The sequence below is a fragment of the Mytilus galloprovincialis genome, chromosome 9 (genome assembly GCF_965363235.1).
Source record: "Mytilus galloprovincialis chromosome 9, xbMytGall1.hap1.1, whole genome shotgun sequence".
NCBI classification, from domain to species: Eukaryota; Metazoa; Mollusca; class Bivalvia; order Mytilida; family Mytilidae; genus Mytilus; species Mytilus galloprovincialis.
Window position 1 is genome coordinate 18,081,666 of NC_134846.1, and position 22,097 is coordinate 18,103,762.

The following is a 22,097-nucleotide window of genomic DNA, read 5'->3' on the forward strand; positions in this document are numbered from 1 at the left end:
TTGGTACTGTTTTATAATTTGATATCATCAAAGAAATGCGAAATATATAGATATATTCACAATGTGTATGTAAAGACTGTATTGGCATGCAACAAATATTCGTAATGTGCCTATAACACCAAGACGATTTTATACTTTTTGTCCAAACACAATTGTAACTAACTGTATTGCTATTATCGGGATTTTGAAATATATATTATAGTATTTATTGCTTGTGTTTTTAGTTGTGTGTTTAAATTGTCAAAATGGGGGTTCGGAACTATTCTACTGCGCATAACTTCACGCATCAATTACCATGCACACGACAAGTTTGTGTCGTAAATTCACTATTATTTTTTTTAATATATTGATTGATTAAAAATGTTATTTTTTTGTATTTTTGTCACTAAGCGTTATCGTTATTATGTGTATCTGTGAAAAACTAGAAATGACATTCCATCCAATTTAAACCATTTTCCCGCCGACATTTTCGGTTTTAATTTCAAACTATCTGTTTTCCTTTTCGGTGACCTATATTTTTTATTAGCTATTTTTTTTAGGCTATATTTCAACTTTTTATATTACAGTTTTGGACGAAGTGTCACTTTTTTTTTATACATTCCGATAAAAATATGCCAACACCTCTCTTTCCCCTATCATTTCACTGAAAAATGGCCCCTTTTACGTATCTGTTTAAAAGTAATGTTTTGAGCTTGAATGGTCCGGGACCCCTATCTATTTTTTACCAATTTGGTTCACTCTCTTTTAGGATTAAAATGACAAACAATATGGCAGTTCTGACAAAACTTCGAATAGGTCCGAGCCACCTTAAGTGTGGACTTTATTATATTACTGTTGACATATCACTGCTGTAAATTGAATCGGCATTCGATTTAATAGAAAACAGAGAACTGTAGTATTATAAATTGGCAACATTAAAACAAAGAATTAAAAGAAAATGAATATTAAACCTTACCTAAAATTATTTAAAAGCATTCGTTCGGAGTCTGGGTTGTACCAACTTTCGACTTTCAACATTTGTTTAACAATAACTTGTTACGGTGACGGCTATAACACAATCGTTTTAAACTTAGTTGAATAAACATTGATATATGGGCGTTTTTCAATAAAAGCGTTCCTTTCAGACCTAAACAAAATGGAAAATCAACTAGTCTAAAGTTTATTTTCAAGAGTTATTTTGAAGACCTCTATTATAGACCTGTTTGTAAACAAAAAGTGCAATCTTAAACATCTTTAAAATGATATTATTTTCATAATTTGTGTACTGTTTCGTAGGGGACTTTTGTCCCCTACGAAACTGCTTCTAAAAACACATATTTTTGCAATTTTAAATGTTTCCTATAGACATTCCAGTTTGTTTACTTTATATACTAGATAAATCTCATTTTTTTCTCAATTGGAGAACCAATTTTTATCGATAAAGATTAGACAGTACTTCACATATGAAGGTACAACTCATGTTACGTAGTGGACATTTTGATGCGTTTCGTAGTTGACAAAACCGTTTCGTAGTGGACAAAAAGTTTCGTAGTTGACATCAACCCTATTCTATGTTAATAAAAACATAATAAAAATTACATGAAACTAACCTTTGTTATTTGCTTTGCATGAATATAATTGAAAAAAGAGTAAAAAAAGACTGCATGGTAGTGGTAGTGTCCACTACGAAACGTTTTTCTCCCAAACTTGTTTCGTAGGGGACCGTTTCGTAGGGGACGTATTCACATGTTTTATTTTTTTCTCACAACCCCTATATTGCAATAGTAACAAGACTGACTGTATTCATCAAAGCGTTATCAAGCTGTACACTGATATTTTTTTCATAATTTTAAAACCAGTTACTGAAGGAGATTTGACCCGTTTCGTAGTGGACATTTACAAAAATACGGTATCACTCTGGTCCATTTGATGTGCTCAATTTTTCTTACCAACAGTTTAATAGAGGTTTCCCGATTTGCTACGTATCAGGTACGGTTGGTACGTAACACAACCGTTGGTGCTGTTTTGAAGGTATCATTTAACGCATGAAATTATCTTATTAATCACGATGAAATTTAAAGAATTGATTTGCGTATCACCAAAAAACTAGCTTAACGATTTATTTGATAGTGATTTTAACGTTTCTAGAACACTTTGTTTATGATTCTTTATGGAATACCTTTGTTATGCACAAGTGGATGAATCAAACAGACCTTAAACCAACTGAGTTGAAATTGACACGACCTTTAGATTCTAAATATAGATTTGTGTTTCTGTTTGTTATAGGTATTTTGTTTTGGTTCTTTTTTTTTTATAGAAAAAAGATTGTTTCCATACAGACAAATGAATTATAATTAAAATAATAACTATAAACTACTTGTTAAAACACATGATACTGGTGTTGGTTATATTTGTTAACGTGTCAAAATTGCGTAGTTTTCGTATCGTAATTAGTTGTTACATGATTTTGAAATTAGTCGGATTTAGGGGGACATGGGGCAGGGGGAAGGGGGTTCTCCCCCTTTTCTAAAAAAGAAATGATTAATAATATAGGGAAGCGTGACTGGAGCGGGCCCCCTTTTAGGCAGTCAGTGGTTCCAAACTTATGAAAAATTCTAGATCCGCCACTGTTATCATGACTAAATTACAATTGTACTGACACGTGTGTTCTTTGAATATTTTATGTGTGTATCTTTCATTTGATACTTTATTCGTACTTTTAACTTTTAGTAAAATTTCTCATACGTCTGAATGATGATTTTTGCAACTTGCAGAAAAATATAAGAATTGTATTAAAGATAATGAATTTGAACAACTAAAATAACCTACAATTTGAAATATGTCCAAAGGGAAAAAACAAGTTACTTCATCAAAGTTGTTCCGTCGTGTTTATATTTAGTCACTATACAGTACCTTGCACATGTTGCATACACTTTCTAATATTTTTTTAGTGATTTCAATATCGAAACAGGTTTTGTATTTACCTTTAAAATTTTACATTTTGAATGGGGTCAATTATGAATGTTAAAATAGCTCTTATTCTATTATATTTTCTTAAAACCTACCCCTAAAATATGCCAACTTTTCCATTTTATACTGTTACATTAATATAACAGTCAAACATAAGATAAACTATGCATATTTTATATATATATAGCTTGTTTTTGCCTGTGGAATTTCAGGGGAAATAAATCTTAATTACAAACCGTTCGTTGCAACTGTTACTAGCAACGGTTTGTTGAAAGCATAATCGAGTACACATAATATCGTTTGTTATGAATAGGTAACATGTCTACATAAAAATTATTTCAAGTTGTAACTAAAAATCATCCAAATCCTTTTTATAATGATTCATAAAAAAATACATTGACATTAAGGACATATATGAATTAATTTCAAAAGATCAATGACGGCTCCCAGTTCGTACTACGGTTGGTACGGTAGCAAATCGGGAAACCTCTAATTGCCGTTATAAAAGCATCACTTCTTTTGTAAGACCCTAATGTTTATATCTCTTGCAAACAAAAAATTACATTGATTTTATAAAACTGTTTATAAGCAAGTTTTAATGACTTCGTTTCGTAGTGGACATTGTGTTAGGGACACACCTTCTAAAATTAAAAATCCTATGTTAAAAGCTGTTTTATTAAAATATGTTGGCTCTAAACATACTTTTGAATTATTAAAGAACTTATATTAAGTAAAATTTATGTTTATTTCTACATTTTTTTATGATATTTTAGAGTATGAATGTTGAACAGGCGGTCTAGGGACATGCCATTTTGGTTGTTTTGGACCATTCAGGAATCAATATCTGATCAATCCCTCTAAAAAATAAACTGTTTCTTTGCTTAAAAATGTTATATCTAATTCAATGTACTGACTGCACAAAAAATTACTTGCAAAGATCAAACACATTTTTTTTTAAAGTGGCTAGGACAAGAAAGTACGTTTTTATTGAAAAACGCCCATATATATATCACGCCAGCCATTTATAATGCACACAAGTTTTACAGTCAAAATACAGTTGAAGTTGAAGAGCAGTTATATTTATAAATTGTTTCAGTTTGGTGATATATTTTAGTTATCAGTAATTTTGTATGGAACGCCGGAACTGTCTTATAGTGTAAATATTTAATGTGTTCTGTCGCTTTGTCTTTACGTCCTGTCGTTTCTTCTTTATGTTATGTGCAAATGTCTGTATTTCATGACACGGCATCTCTGTGTTATGTCAAATTAGTTATTTGTATGGTCAAACAGTACATGATATTATAGTCTTTTGGCGTTATGTTGTGTTTATACATATGTATCTCTAGTGAAAAACAAAACACATCATGGTATAATTCATATGCGTTTTGCCGAACAATTGATACTCTCTGTGAGCATTCATTACGTCATGTGCAAATGCCTTTTACATTATGTGCAAACGACTTATACGTTTTGTGCAAACCTCGTTCCCCCTATGTGCAAACATCGTTTACCCTATGTGCAAACATAGTTTACCTTATCTGTAAACACCTATTGCGTTATGTGCAAATACCTATTAAGTTATGAATAAAACTACATCATTATGTGCAAACACTATTACGTTATGTTCAAATACCGCTTACATTATGTGCAAACACCGATTACGCTATGTGCAAATGCCTATTACATTATGTCCAAACATCTATTACGTTATGTGCAAACACCTATTACGTTATGTCCAAACACCAATTACGTTATGTGCAAACACCTATTACGTTCTGGTAGACGCTTTTTTGACACAGATTAAAACAAAACGCATCAGTGATATACACTTTGAAAATTAAGAAAATTATAAGTTTTAGCTTTCTAAAAAGCTCTGAACTACTTCGCTGTATTCTTTTTCAAGGTAATATCCATTAAATGCTGAATGTGAACTGAAGGTAATATGTGAGCATCGAGTTGTTGATTTAGTATTGGAAATGTGGTATTTCTATATATTGATTGATATAAAAATTAGTTTTGAGGGGAAATCATGTTGTTCTACTTTAAAAGTGTGTGTTATACATCCATTCTTTTTATATTTTGTTCACTTTACTTGTTGAAAAATAAAATATTTACAAATATATAGACACGATTCTCGAGGTGTGTCTCTCTGGAGGTGTGCCTAGATTGACAAAAGTCATAAAATACATTTAATGCATTTTTGAAAACATTGTATAGGAACATTTTTTAGCAAACAAATCGTGCATATTGCAGATTAGCAATGCAAATAAAGACGTAATAATGATATTTAATTTTCAATTTCAGTGTGTAATATATGCATAATAAAACAACCATGAATTAATAACATCTGATCTGAAATGTAATTCACATAGTTAATTTTCTGGCATTTGATGGCTTAATATCCTCAGAAGAGAACAGTCTGTAATTTTTTATCTCATTTAAGCCAATAGTTGTTGCTGAATATCAGCCACATCATGAAGCAACCAGACAGAATTTATATGTGGCAAGTAGTTATTTAAAGATGGCGTATACATCGACTGAAACTAAAAGCTCTGCCCTGTTATTCGAAGCAAAAAAAAAGCTACATGTAAAAAAAAATGCAACCTCATTTCTTTACGGAAAATAAGTTGATATAAAAAAAAAAAGAAGACGTGGTATGATTGCCAATGAGACAACTCTCCACAAGAGACCAAAATGACACATAAATTAACAACTTTAGGTCACCGTACGGCCTTCAACAATGAGCAAAGCCCATACCGCATAGTCAACAATAAAAGGCCCTGAAAAGATTATGTAAAACAATTCAAACGAGAGCACTAACGGCCTTATTTATGTAATGTTCTCTTTCATCAGCACCAAACGGGTCATTTCATAGGTCGCCATGTCTTGCATACATAATCATAACATGGTTTTGGAAGGCGCCGAATTACATTTATGAATTATAGACTTTTGACAAGGTCAACACATTATATATGCGTCTATTCAGATTATATTGACCGAGGACGAAGATATTTTCTCGCCACCTCTCATCTTGTATTTTTTTTTTTTTTTTGAATTGGCAGGGAGTTTTGGTAAAACTGAGTCCCGAGCCCCCTCTTAATCAAACTGCTTATAGATCCAACAAATGCAGCTCCATCATTTTCAAAAATATTGGTTCCGCCACTGGTCATTGAATGAGAAATCAAAAAGAGAAAAAAAATTAGGTCCGTGTGTTTGTTTATCTAATGATATCTAAATGAACAGCTTCTCTATTAATTTTACATCGGATGACCGTGAGGGTATTCATGTGTGTCGCCTAAATTTCCATTACGTAACCTTCGTTTTGAGATTGTAACCGATCTATAAACATGATAATAATAAATACACGGACGTTATCGAGTGCAAAATTACATTCTATCACTTGTTCTTAATTCATTTTAAATGGATACTCCTAAAAATATTTTTTTTAACATAAATTAATAATATGAAAATGTCGTTATACTCGTTAGAAACATAAATAAAGTAAAAAATCTTTAATATTTATACACACGTACAGAAAAAGTGTGTTACCGCATGCAGAAGAATATCGCAAGAACGTTTGCAATCTCCCATACAGAGTTATCTGTCTTTGCTCCCTCTCTCTACGTGGGACATTGAATATTTTGCTGGAAAATATGAATGCCCACTCAAATTCAATCTATTAGAAAAATCGAATTATTACAGAAGAGTGTCCACCATGCACTTGCACAGCACTATAATTAATATAGTGCAATAGAATGATACAAATGGATGAAAATTATATATACATGTAACTGTAATTTACAAATATTGAAATAATGTATAACAAAAAAACAGAATTTACTGATTTGTATCACTACAACGATGAGGTTGAATTTATCATCCACGCACGGACATGTCTCAGAAAAAATATATATCTGTACTTTAACATCACTTTCAGGTAAAGAGATGAGATTTGGTTTTCTGAGACAAGTGCTTGTGACCGTCCACAAGAACTTGCGGTCATCCGATGTTCAGTACTTCAGTACTTTGATTCATATCTTTCACATAAAGATGTTCTCAAAAAGTAATAAAACATAACACGGGTTTTATATTTTTTACAAATGTCTTATTATCCTTATTTTATCTTGATTCATTTGAGAACTCATATCGTATCAATGACATGCTGCACATTTAAAGATTTTTGAAAACTGGGAGTTAGCTGGCAGTTGTTTCATAGTGCTTTAAACGGATGAACAAGAGGGTTCCGAAATTCCAACAATACAAAACATGACAAATGAACTTTCTTAATTTATAATCAGTAGCAGGTAAATTACAGAAGAATTTAAGCCTTCCCTTTCGTGTTAAAGTCTGTCACAGTTTTCTTTTCGTTATATAGGTGATTTTTTTAAGGAATTTTGACTAAATATGTTACGTCGATTTTAAGGCGTAAAAGATTGCATCAATTTAAGATTGTTTCCGCAGTTTGAGGATACTTTGGATTGAATCATATGAACTTCATGCCTCGCTAGCTATTAATAAAAAAAAACACGTCTCGCTTTAACAGTAGCCTAGAAAAGGGGGACCGATATATCTAAAAATGGCAATATTTAAAAAAACTGCCAAAACATAAATTTTAGAATGATAACATTTAGATAGAATATATCTGTATGAAATTTTATATTTTTTAGAATAATGATGTGCAGCAACTTCCTTTTATGAACATTTAATTGTGTATTTAGCTATATTTATCGAACCATTCGCGTTCATATATCCCGCAATAATCTATACTATTAAACGAGAAGACCTCATTTTGTGTGTCGCTTCTCTTCCTTCCACATCTTCCTGAATATGCATGAAATATTTGTCACGGACGTTAAGCAACCAACAATCAATCTTCCTTCCACACTAAATTAATCATTATGCCTCTGTGTTCTTTAGGTAACATGCATAGTCGCATTTGTCATCCATTCTTATGATTATTCAGATTGAGTTATTTTGGGAGAAAAACGACAAAATACATGTAGGTGTCCGGATATTGTTTCCGTTATCAGACTGACTTTTAGTCATAGATAAGACTTCTGGTTTTAAACGTGCACAAGAACAACCAATCGTATGATAGATAATAAAAATGAAAAATAAATAAGCCAATCAGAGCGTTCTCCATATCATGGTTTTTAGATCGCAAGAACCACAACTATTACATTGTATACCTCCTTAGAGACAATTATGTTTTCGCGTTTATCCACCTGTAAACTACGATTATACTATTATAATATACATAGACTCTCTGTATTCTGTCTACTTTTTTCTGAAATATTTACTATCTAAGGGGTCATACCAGTTGCACATATATTGAAGGGCATTGAAATACGTAAAACATGGACGGGAAACAAGAATGTGTCCATAGTATACGGATGCCACATCGGCACTATCATTTATTATGTGTAGTGGACCGTAAAATGGGGTAAAATATCTCATTTGGCAATAAAATTATAAAGATCATATCATAGGGAACATATTTACTAAGTTTCGAGTTGGTTGGACTTCAACTTCATCAAAAACTACCTCGACAAAAACATTTACCTGAAGCGGGACAGACGGACGAACGAACGAACGAACGGACAGACGAACAGACTAGAAAATATAAGTCCCATAAATGGGACATAAACATTTATTGTTGAAAGTGAAAGTATTGATTTGGCCAAAATGAAAGTAGGGTAGAGATTAGAGAGAGGCAGGACTTATTCGGGACGTCGGGATCGGTTGTTTTTTACCTCGGGATCACGGGATTGATCTTTACGGGATGCGGGAATATTTTTTTCTTTTATTTTTTGGGATGTCGGGAAATACAGGATTGATCTTTACGGGATGCAGGAATATTTTTTTTTTTTAATTTCGGGATGTCGGGAAATAAATTTCGTTAAAATACGCACCTCGGGATTTCATGTGTTTAAGCTCGGAATTTCGGGATCAGGGCCCCTCAGATCACCCCTCAAATATGCCTTAGTCATTTATACGAGATTCAGATCCTACCATTGGCATGTTAAAAGGGCTCTCGAAAGAAAAAACACTGATGGATTGTCCTAAAAGCACATTTTATTAGAATAATAATGTTCTATATATAAGCAGTTTCATTTATTTCATGTTTATAGCGGTGCAAATTTTTAATTTAATTTGAACTTTTACCAAAAAATGCATTGTAGCAAAGGGGAAGAATAATTGTGGTATAAGGCCAGAAACACGAAAAATAATTGAATTTAACAGAAAGGAAACACATAATGCACTTAGGAAAAGGAAGAGGGCTTTTGATACCTTATATGAAATTATTCAGTCATAATATCTTTAACAAAAATTCATCCTACAACAGTTTACAAGCTGTATATATATATTTATGTCCGCGATTTCGCGGGTGTGTTCTAGTATTCATTGAATTTATGACTATCCGTTCGGAAAATAATATGATGTTTCTAATTTATACGAATATCGTTGAAATATTGAACAAAAAGATAAATTCATATCAACAACTGTGGAATAATGTATTGATTATAAATGTACTTTGTCGGTAAACGTGAAATTTATTTGTACGAGCTTTAGAAACAGGACGAAAAGCGAGGCTTGCCGAATTTTCTCCTGTTTCGCAGCGAGAACTAATACATTTTATATTTCTGACAATGTACATATATTGTTTACAATTTACACCTGGTATTTGAGCATAAGTTGTTTAAATCTTAACCATTGTCTCTGATTTTTACAACTATTGAAACGCGGACAAAAAACCCAAAATGAACTATTACCCAGAAAGAAATATCCATATTACCGATTGATCACTATCACGGTGGGTATGGTTGTCCTGCGAGAGAACGTTCTGTGCTGGTGATTCGGTCCTGACGGGTGCTGGTGATCAATGAAAAAATGTAAACAAAGACGAAAATGATGATTTTTGACGTTTTCACTCATAAAAAATTGAAGAAAACAGTTGAGATTTTTCAATTTAGTTTCTTATGGGTTCATATGTAAACCATTAAAAAGTTGACCCTCTAAACTGTTTCAGTAAGTGTAACACAAAAATGCTCATTTTTAGAAAATCAAGAACTGAAAAAATAAAACAAAAATGCTCATAGAGTCCGCTTTCTATACCGCAATCCACACGACAAAACTATTTTGTGAAAAAACATTGCAATTTATTAAAATTTAGCATTTTCTCAATTTACTCATGTCCTGATACTGTGCTGGTGGGTCCTGTCATTGTGCTGGTGGGTCCTGATACGGTGCTGGTGATTTTGGATAAGAAGTTGGTCATATTTGAAACAAATGTTAAAAAATCAATAAAATTGAGCAGATAATTGTTGTCAATAGGATCTATGACTCCTATTTTAGTTCTTGTGCATCCATTTGGCTGTTTAATATGTGTTTTCAAATGATCGTAACTTGTATTACATAATTACATAAAAGGGCAACATCTTTCGTCCAATATCAGATAACAAGATATAGTATCTAAAATAAGAATAGTTTTATTAAGATATTAAATGCCCCTTACATTGATGCTTCAACAATGATCAAAGCCCATGCCGCATAAACATGTTTGTTAGCGCTCCGCATAACCCTCCCCACTTCCACCCAATCAACCCTCCTCATTTCCTACTTCATTGTTACAGTGGTGTACCAACACAACAATTTATCACATAAAATAATAACACAAAGACACACATTATTGAACAACGAATGCTCGCAGGTACTGAAAGCTAGTTCAAAGCCGCATTTTCAACTAATAGATAAACCGTGTTCTCATATACAAAAATCCCAATCGTGTCGATTAAAAAAGTCTCAAAACTTAAGTTCAAATTTTAATGTTTGATGAAGCAGAACTTTAAAAGTGTGCAGAGAATCTTGTGCTCACAGTAGTTATTGTCATTATTATGTTTACATAAGACTTATAAAGGAATTAAGAAGGTACCAAGAAATATTTTACAGTTCAATTCAATGATCATGAATGGAAGGAAATGGTACGGAAGTTTACATATGACAAAAAGAAATTGATAGTATTTTTTGGCGAAAGACTTAAACGCTTCTTTGTATTATATAGTACAGCTCTTCTATAAAAGCATGCAAAAAAAAAAACTTTGATTGAGTGACTTGCTTGCTATGTTTGCTTGGATGTTTTCAAACAATAGGTAGGCGGAGTTTCAATACATACTGGGATTTGATTGGACAAACACAAACTGACAGGAATTGAAGTTAATGTTTATTGTCCAAACAAATTGTAGTATATACTAAACAGACTACTTACCTGTCGTTTACAAACATCCAACCAATCATAGCAAGCAATTTGATCAATGGTTTGCTTTGCATATATTTATAGAAGAGCTGTAAATTCTAAAAAAAAAATTCTTGTTGTCGTAGATGGTTAAATCCTCAACAAAATCTCAATACCTTTGTTAGAACGAATAAAGTTTTTAAATCAAATTTTCGTGGACTTTTTAGCTTCCACCCTGACGAGGCATGTTAGCTGTTCGTATGCTCTTGCACTTGACGCACGGAAACTTTCACATTTCCATCTTCTTTTCTGAAATATTTTACCCAGCTCATACTTGACAGGATTGTTACCCTAGTAAAATGTGTAACCAATGAATTTAACAGAAGTTAAAAATTCAACAATACTATATAATTCATTTTATGTGTCAATTTGTTTGAAAAAAGTCGAAAAGAAGAGAGTTTTTTTAATGTCATGATTATCTGTCGCTTTCTAGATCTATGCTTACTAGCATTTATTTCAGATGACATGGACTCCTCACTCTGGTGACCCTGCTGCCTTTCATAGCTTTATCCGTGTACATATATTAATAGATAAACAAAAGGCTGCAACTGGTATTTTTGTATTTAAAATGATTCGTTGTAACGAGAATATTTGTGGTGAATGGAAACTGTGAGGGTCAAAATCTTAAATTGCTTATAAATGTTGCTGGACCCAGTTTCGTTATCTGATCTGAATTTTCTGAAATGTGCAAGGTAGATAGACATTGGCCTTTTGATTTTTTTTACTCGGTAAGTTTTGGCCTAATTGGTTGAACTTTTTCAATATTAAAGCCGATTTCAATGAGTGTGTAGACAAAGGGAATATCCTTGGTTGTCTTGCTTGCAGAACAGAAAAGACATTGTTAGGTTATGTAAACTACCCTACTTTAAGAGTAGACTAGTCCGACAAATGACACATCTTTCTGTCTGTAGGACCAGGCTACTTCGAAAGGAGGGTAGTATACCTTACCTAACAATGACTTCATGGTTTAGCTAACAAGTAAGCTAACCAAAGATATAACCCCTGCCTACATACTCAATGGAATCGGCTGTAACTAAAAACTCGAATACATTTTAACAGACAGTGGTCATGTTTGTTAATGAATATTGTTTTTCCTAGATTCACTCTTGAAAAATCATTTGGTAACATTTGGTCAAGTAATTTCAGATTATATCTTTTTGTAATTGCGGACGCCAAGACAATACATGAATCTCACACGACCCCTCGACACAGGTGAGCTTATATATGATCTTATAGCGATTCGGGTTGATAACCAGTTGAAATTAAGCCAGTTTTGTGTGTGTGTAGATTTGTATTGTTTTAAACTGTTATGACCTTTTAAAGTTAAATGTAGGTGTTTAATCTAAGAATTTCTTTTTTAAACTTATATACTTGTTTTATACTCAATTGGTAGTATGAAGCTACGAGGTATTTTAATTTTTGAAATTGACATATTCTAGTCTGCCCTTTCATTGAATAGTGATATTTTTTAGTGTTCTATCGAACTTTCGAAAAAAAATACCTGATAACCGTTCAGACAAAAAAAAATTATGATTAAAAAATCTTACAGATACAGCAAGTGGTTCTTAATAGCTATAAGATACATTTTTCTTTTAAAATACAACTTTTAAATCTTACGGGAAACTATTCCAAGCTTAAAACTTTCACTGTAACCTCGCTCTAACTTATCCCCCATCCCCCCCCAAAAAAAAACAAACAAACAAACCCGCAATACTATTGTCATTCTTATAGTCAGCACTAAATTGTTCACAAACAAATGTGTTTTAAGCTGCTAAAGACATATGATTCAAACGCTCAGAAAGTCTTTTGTTCTATATTTTTGCTCTCCATTTTTATGCAAAACCTTTTACATTTTTATTTTATGGGTTATTGTTGAAGGTCGTATGATGACGTATGGTTGTTAACACATACTTCCTTTGGTTTCTTATGGAAAGTCCATTGACAACAAACATACCACATCATCTACTTTATATAAGTATTGTATAAATTACAACGTATTTTGGTGATCTTGCAAAATGATCGTAATCACGAAAATCGTAAACATATTTTCTTATCTTAAAAGGGGGCAAGAAGGGTTCCATTAACAGGCCAATAAATAAGATTACAGTTAATTTAAAAAAAATAAATAAAAAAATAGGGGTATTTTTTCTCTCATAATAACAGTAAACAGATTCACAACAATGTCAATTTCAAGAAAGCAGACAACAGTTAATTAGTCAATAACGGTACAGCATCAATGATCTTGAAAATATGCCACTTTTAAGTAAAATATAAAGGCAAAGAACCAGGACATAGGAGCACAGAACCAGAACCGTTTTTCTTATCACCAGCACAGCGTCAGGACAATTCCGTTTAACGAACTTGCACGACTTTTGCAATATAATTTTGTTGTAATGTACTTTGCATGGTACTTATGACGCATCAGAGAAAAATTAAGCAACAAAACTGTCGTTTTATTGCCGTTCTGATACAATGTAAACAAACCCACCAGCACAGAATCAGGACCCACCAGCACCTGACAGGAACAAATCACCAGCACAGTACGTTCTCTCGCAGGACAACCATACCCACCGTGACTATGAAAGCGGGTAACAGGAAAATTTATTTGTACATATACAAAAAAAGCAAAAAAATGTTGTTTACCTGTTATTTGTATATAATAACTAGCTAATTGCAGGATAAAAGCGAATCACTTAACTGTAACCTTTTTTTTTAAAAACTGGTGGAAAAATTAAATGGGGTAAAAAAATAAATAGATTAGCTGCCATAAGGGAATCTATTGTTATTTATTTCTTTGTCATGTGGTCTCTCGTGGAGAATTGTCTCATTGGCATTCATACCAAATCTTTTTTTATAGATAGTCAGTTTTTTTCTGAAATTCAAAGGGAAAATTATGTTATGATGACCATTTTAGCAACGACATTATTTATTTATTCTTATAAACAACAAAAGAAACGATATGCACATCACTTATAAAAAAAAATAATAGAAGAAAACAATAACAATTTACTAGAATATGTATTTTTTTGTATCGTTCTTGATAACACGGTTCGAAAAGTTACCGGACCAAATACGGATAAATGAAAGTCATTATCTGGAGTTTCAAATTGCGGGATTTAATTTCGAGTATGGCCAGTGAAGGTGAAACAAGGTTGATAACACTTTCATTCAGAAGAAATATGTGTATGCGTCATTTTTGTGCATGGATTACAGGATAAGGCAGTTTTTAATATGAAAAAAAAAAGGTTTTTTTTGAGAAAAATGCAGCTTTTTGTTACACCCTTCTACCTGTCTGATCCAAAATCGGATCAAATTTTTCCAAAATCCCTGTTAGTTTTAAAAAGAATTGACAGATAAGAGGGACGGGTCACCTAACTACCCCTTTTCAGGACACCCACCCGTCTCAACACGCCTTGTCAGGGACCGAGGGAGTAGTAAGTCTTAGGAAAGTTATTCAGAATAATATTCACAACTGTTAAGGGAAATGAATGAAAATAAAATCTTAAACTTTTTGTAGGATTCCTTAGCTGCTACATGAATCGTGGGAGACGTCATTACATTTGTAGCATTAATCTAGTACACGTTTCTCGCTACATGAAAACCCTAAAACAAATCATCCTGGTCTCGTGTGAAGATTTGTCACATTGGCATTCGTACCACATCTTCCTTTTTATATCGTATTGTTCCTTTCGGTTGCAACTCTTGGAAACTAGAGTCGTGTCTGTATATTTGTTAAAATTTTCAACAAGTAAAGTGAACAAATTTGCAAAGCATGGATTCACTTATAGGGTCTTTGCATCGGAAATAAACACATTTATTTAAAAAACAGTTGTTGGTATGACACGGGTTATGTTCTTCTCATATATTTTATGATAGTATTATACTAAACCCTGACGGGAGGGATTGTGCTTGATATTCATATGATGAAAACATAATCTTTCTATCAGTTTAATTGAGGTCTGAAGCTGGCATGTCAGTTAACTACTAGTATAGTCTGTTGTTGTTTATGAATTATTGTCATTTATTTATTTTCTTTGACATCGCACTCGGACTTCTCTTGAACTGAATTTTAATGTGCGTATTGTTATGCGTTTACTTTTCTACATTGACTAGAGGTATAGGGGGAGGGTTGAGATCTCATAAACATGTTTAACCCCGCCATAATTTTGCGCCTGTCCCAAGTCAGGAGCCTCTGGCCTTTGTTAGTCTTGTATGATTTTTAATTTTAGTTTCTGGTGTATAATTCGGAGTTTAGTATGACGTCCATTACCACTGTACTATTATACACATTTTTTAAGGGGCCAGCTGAAGGACACCTACGGGTGCGGGAGTTTTTCGCTACATTAGAGACCCATTGGTGGCCTTCGGCTGTTATCTGCTCTATGGTCAGGTTGTTGTCGCTTTGACACATTCCCCATTTCCTTTCTTAAGGGGGCTCGCGGGTTTAAATTTTCGCGCCCGTTGAGTCGATTGGTGCGCAGCCATTACGGTAATCGGTTCGAACGTCGCAAAATATTTACTTTCTTCTTGATTATAAACAATTGAACAACACTAGCTATTTCTGTTCTAGATTAGTGTTTTTTCGATTCATAATTCACAGAAATTAAATTGAGGACGGTATTTAAAACTTCAAAGTCGACCTTTTTACGGTTTGTTGACATCGAGATAGGCCATTTTGGAATCTCGGAAAGAAACTTGCTTTCAATATTTTGACAAGTAACCAGCTTTTATATCTATACTAGAATGACTATCAATGTTTGTTATAATTTGTATATATATTTTTAAGCTGTATTACTAATTTTCAACACGTAGATCCACCCAAAGAAAGAGATAATGTGGTGAGTATGTAAAAGGTACGTTCAGAATTAGTCAATGAAATTTTGAAAATCCTTGAATGATGATTCTTTGTTATAAAATCACGACAATCGTAAAATTATTGTATCGTCTGCTAAACAATGTCTAAAAGAAACAAACAAGGAAAATTTTCAAAAAAGAAGAATTTCGTGAAAGACCAAAGGATCAGTGGTCTAGTTTTTCATAGGAGTGGATTGCTATCAGACCACCACAATATACCACCACTTGATTCAGATAATTCTCAAAACATATTAGAACCTGACCACCACAATATACCTTCATTTGACCCGGTCCATTATCAATACTTAGAGTTAGAACCTGACCACTCATATGCCAAATTGAAAACAATTGAAACATCTGATTTATGTATAAATGATGCTTTTGAGTCTGAACCTGATTTACAAGATCATATTCATAAAGTAGTGATTGATGATGATTATGATATAAATGTTGACTTTGACTTCTTACCGTTACCCACTGATTTACTACCATTAAACCACTGTAGATATGTTGTTGAACTTGATTATATTGTTCAGCAGTTGAAACAATGTTCCAAATGTGACGAGCCCTTACACTTACAAAATTCATTTAGAGTTAAACCTTATGGTGTTGCTGGTATTTTGTATGTACAATGTACAGAATGTGGAGATGTTGCTAGAATTAGATTAGGGAAAACACATCATGCAAATAAGAATAAAAGAGGAGTTGGTAGATTTACACTCTTAAAATAGAGCAAAATAATTTCCCATAAAACTAGATACATTGTATGTATATAGCATTTTTACACCAATCTATATATAAAAATCCACAGTTTGTTAGAAAGGTCAAACTTAATTTTCCTTATTTTCCAAATGCATATCATTGATGCGTTTTGTTTTAATCTGTGTCAAAAAAGCGTTTACCAGAACGTAATAGGTGTTTTCACATAACGTAATAGGTGTTTGCACATAACGTAATAGGTGTTTGCACATAACGTAATAGATGTTTGGACATAATGTAATAGGCATTTGCAAATAACTTACATGGTGTTTGCACATAATGTAAGCGGTATTTACACATAACGTAATAGTGTTTGCACATAATGATGTAGTTTTTATACATAGCTTAATAGGTATTTGCACATAACGCAATAGGCGTTTGCACATAAGGTTAACGATGTTTGCACATAGGGTAAAGGATTTTTGCACATAAGGTAAACGAGGTCTGCACAAAACGTATAAGTTGTTTGCAATAATGTAAAAGGCATTTGCACATGACGTAATGAATGCTCACAGAGAGTATCAACTGTAAGGCAAAACGCATATGAATTATACCATGATGTATTATGTTTTTCACTGGAGATACATATGTATAAACACAACATAACACCAAAAGGCTATAACATCATGTCATTTACATAGAACAAAGGTGTATCAAAACAAAACGCTTGGAACATTTGACATAACAATAACACTTGAGACAGGACGCAATTATTAACTGACTTACGTAAAAGAAGAATAGACACAATATAGATAAAATATGAGAGAATGTAAAGGTGGTTGATGATAAAGTTTCGAAGTATTCACAGAATATATAGTAGTTACAGCATACTGTAATGCATATTTTACACAACAAAGTTTAGCAATGACATATCATACAATTGTTTGACCAAACAAATTACTAATTTGACATAACACAGAGATGACGTGTCAGGAAATAAAGGCATCTGCACATAACATAAAGAAGACATGACAGGACGTAAAGGCAAAGCGACAAAACACATTAAATATTTACACTATAAGACAGTTCCGGCGTTCCATAATTTTGTGTTGTGACTTGTTATACGTTGCGCAATATTTTATCATATCAAATTAAAGTTTTGGGTTCTGAATACTCTTTGTGTATCTATCAATTTGATCGTCAATGATAAGTCTACGAAATGCGAATTTCAATCCTGTGATCTACGGTAAGATTATTTTGTATACTAGTATATGATGAAATAGAAAATAAATTAATGTACGTTACAAGAGACATCTGACTTATTTCGATGGAGTTCAGATAAAACAAAACAATAAAAAATGAAGTGAAACAGTTTTCCACAACTGTAAAAAAAAACCTATGTGATGGCCAAAAAAGAGTACTGCATAAGGTATTTTCTTTAATTTAGAATGTGTTGGAAATCACGCACAGAAGAGAACGTTAACGTAACGCGGCTTTATTGTATATCCAACGTCGTGTACTTATGCATTATCTTGTACTTCAGTCATCAATACAAATTCATACAGTTTAGACGTCTTTCTTATTACATATGCAGTTTTAGTAAAACCACTTTACGATAGAATGCCTCTACCTTGAACCAAATATCAATATAATAATATCCGTATTTTTATGCCAGTACCAAAGGTCTGGCGACTAAGCGTGTGGTACTCTCGGGGACAAACAGTCTGAATCAGTAGTAGCGACTGTCTGGTAGCAAACACGTTAAATGTCATAAGTTGACTGCACTCGATTGGCATTTCGACAATTGTTATTTCTGGACAATATTCTTTTAAATCAAAAACCTTATACAAGATTTTTTAAAGGTCATAAAACCAAAAGACTTAAAGTAATTTAAAACCTGCAACTTTGAATATACGGTAGTTTAAAACGAAATAGTTTCCATTGATAGTCGCTCATTGATGATCATATATTTTCATTATAATAACTATTTTTTATTTGTTTAACTTACAGATGGAAACAGGAATATTAAGGTCAAATGTTACGAAAATATGTTGAATTGGTATGATGCAAGACGAACGTGCAATCAATCTGGAAGATATATTAAACTTTTGAACAACAATTGTGATACTAACAACGATTTTAAGGCTGATAAACTGTGGCACAATACGTTTATTAAAGAGAGAATTATTTGGAATACAAGTATGATATATTTTCATATTAATATTTTGACGACGAAAAGTATATGCGCCTATTGAATTGTCAAATTAAAATGATTAACCAAACATGCATTCCATACAAAATTTGAAAGAAATTAAATATGCTTTAATATAAATAACAAGCTGCAGTGCGTACTTATTTACACTTGTTGTAAATAATAGCTCGATTTTAACATGTTTAAGCAGCCATAAACTATAGTTGGCAGATTCCCATTATTATTTGTAAATGCCCAAGCTTCATTTGAATACTATTATCTTTGATGTTTTTCTTTTTAAAAGATTAAACATGTTTTAACTCGTTATCAACAATAAAAATGCTTGCATTCTTGTGAGCATTCAAAAAAGTTACAATTATTATATTTTTCAATTAAGATTATACAAAGTCTTTTAAATAGTTTGAGTTATTTTGATTATTTTGCTATAATTCTACTTGGCAGCTATGCTGATAGTTTTCTGAAAGTCCATCCTGTAACCTTATCTAAAATGCATTAAATTATTCTTTATAAAAGTACCTGCCATGTACCTAAAATGTATTTAACAGTAGTTGATGTTCTAAAAATAGACTCAAAGACATCAAGCGAAGTGTCAAAGCAGAACTATGTTATAACAAATTTATCTCATATCGGACTGGAAGACGTAACATGTCTTACTATTATATCTTAAAAATCGCCTCTTATCACTAACTTCACTTTATTTACATTAGAAAAAGGAAATATGGTACGATTGCAAATGAGACAATTGTCCATTTAATATCGTATTCATTGGATTTGATTAAAAGCCACCACATGAAACTTCAACATTGAGGAGAAAAACATACCATATAGTCGTCTAGAAAAGCCTCGACAGGAACAGTATGAATAATTAAATTGAAAAAAAATAACGGGCTTACGTGTAACAAAAATATTTTGCGAACAAACAAATATGACAGACAGATAGTAGTTTCGTGATTGTGCATAATAATTTTAGTAGGGATAGTGTATCAAATTTGGAAGTAAAAAAATAAGGTTACTTGCATATGACAACAGTATCATGAGTATAGACATACATTTTTATCTTCTTTTTTCTAAATTAAAGCATATTGTTTACATGGTTTTTATCATGATTTTAAACTGCATGAATTCAATATGAATCCTGCTACCGGATTGTTTTCCTTCCTTAACCAATGTTTAGTGCTTACATGTATGTGTTTTCAAACATATTGTGTTTGCATTTAGGTTTTGTAAATGAAATGGAAAGGAACCAGGGATTCAGTTGTTTAGCAATGAAGCTAGCTAAAAATTCCGAGTACATTCTAACAGCTCAAAGTTGTAACAATAAATACTATTCTCTTTGTCAAAAAGATGTTTCAGGTATGTTACTCATATATCAGTATATATATATACTATATCATCGTATTATACTATATGTTTTTTTTTTAGCTCACCTGGCCGAAAGGGGAAAGTGAGCTTTTCTAATCACTTGGCGTCCGTCGTAGTCCGTCGTCCGTCGTAGTCCGTCGTCCGTCGTAGTCCGTCGTCCGTCGTAGTCCGTCGTAGTCCGTCGTCCGTTGTCGTCCGTCGTCGTTAACTTTTACAAAAATATTTTTCCTCTGAAACTACTGAGCCAAATTTAACCAACTTGGCTAAAATCATCATTGGGGTATCTAGTTTCAAAATTATGTCCGTTGACCCGCTAAAACAACCAAGATGGCCGCCCTGGCTTAAAATAGAACATAGGGGCAAACTGTATATTTTGGCTTATAACTCTAAAACCAAAGTATTTAGAGGTAATCTGACATGAGTTAAATTGTTAATCAAGTCAACATCTATCGGCCCTGAAATTTTCAGATGAATCGGATAATCGGTTGTTGGGTTGCTGCCCCTGAATTGGTAATTTTAAGGAAATTTTTCCGTTTTCAGTTATTATCTTGAATATAATAATAGATAGAGATAAACTGTAAACAGCAATAATGTTCAGCAAAGTAAGATCTACAAATAAGTCAAGTGATTAAAATAGTCAGCTACATGTAACCCCTTAAGGAGTATTTGCTCTTTATAGTAATTTTTTACAAATTTTCGTAAATTTTTTTAATCCTCCCCTCTGAAACTAACTTGACCAAATTTAACCAAACTTATCCACAACCATTATTAGGGTATTTAGTTTTAAAAATGTGTGCAGTAGCCCAGCCAACCAACCAAGATGGGCGCCATAGCTTTAAGTAGAACATAGGGGTAAAATCTAGATTTTGGCTTCTAACTCTGAAACCAAAGCATTTAAAGCAAATCTTTCCAGGAATTAAATTGTTTATCAAGTAAATATCTATCTGCCTTGAAATTTTCAGATGAATTGGACAACTGGTTGTTGGGTTGCTGACCCAATTGGTAATTTGTAGGGAAATTTTGCCGTTTTTGGTTATTATCTTGAATACTATAATTATAGATAGAGATAAACTGTAAACAGCAATAATGTTCAGCACAGTAAGATCTACAATGAAGTCAACATGACCAAAATGGTCAGTTGACCCCTAAAGGCGTTATTTCCTTTTATTGTCAATTTTTAACACTTTTCATTAATTTGTTAATTTGGTAAATTTTGGTAAGTTTTTACAAAATATTTTCCTCTGTAACTAAAGGGCCAAGTTCATTACAGATAGAGAAAATTGTAAGTAGCAAGACTGATTAGTAAAGTATGATCTACAAACACATCACCATCACCAAAACACAATTTTTTCATGAATCCATCTGTTTCCTTTGTTTAATATGCACATAGACCAAGGTGAGCGACACAGGCTCTTAAGAGCCTCTAGTTTAAATTAATGCCGGGTACTTCTAATGATTTAGATGAAAATAAAATTAATACAATTGTAAAGGAGAAGCAGAAGATAAATCAGGTACATTCAATCTAATAAATCGGGAAAAAACTGATTTCACTGTGAAAAAGTTAAACAAAGATCGAACTATAGAATCTGATGTCCTAATCTGTGTTTGTATTAAGTATATTTATTTTTACGAGTTGGGTTCTCTTAAATTAAAAAAGAAATACACAACATATAGCAAATTTACCTGACGATATCTGGATATGGGTATTTAGTCGGATCTTAACACGTA

The 22,097-nt window shown here is 32.5% G+C and overlaps 1 protein-coding gene across 2 annotated transcripts in view; it reads left to right on the forward strand.

The window, feature by feature from the left end:
* Window positions 1-22,097, forward strand: part of LOC143044545 (uncharacterized) — a 47,096-nt gene that overhangs the window by 17,573 nt on the left and 7,426 nt on the right. For both annotated transcript variants that reach the window (XM_076216605.1, XM_076216604.1), the window contains 2 exons: window positions 18,806-18,994; window positions 20,226-20,360. In XM_076216605.1, coding sequence (XP_076072720.1) covers window positions 18,806-18,994; window positions 20,226-20,360 — 324 coding nt within the window. The remainder of the gene's footprint in view (window positions 1-18,805; window positions 18,995-20,225; window positions 20,361-22,097) is intronic.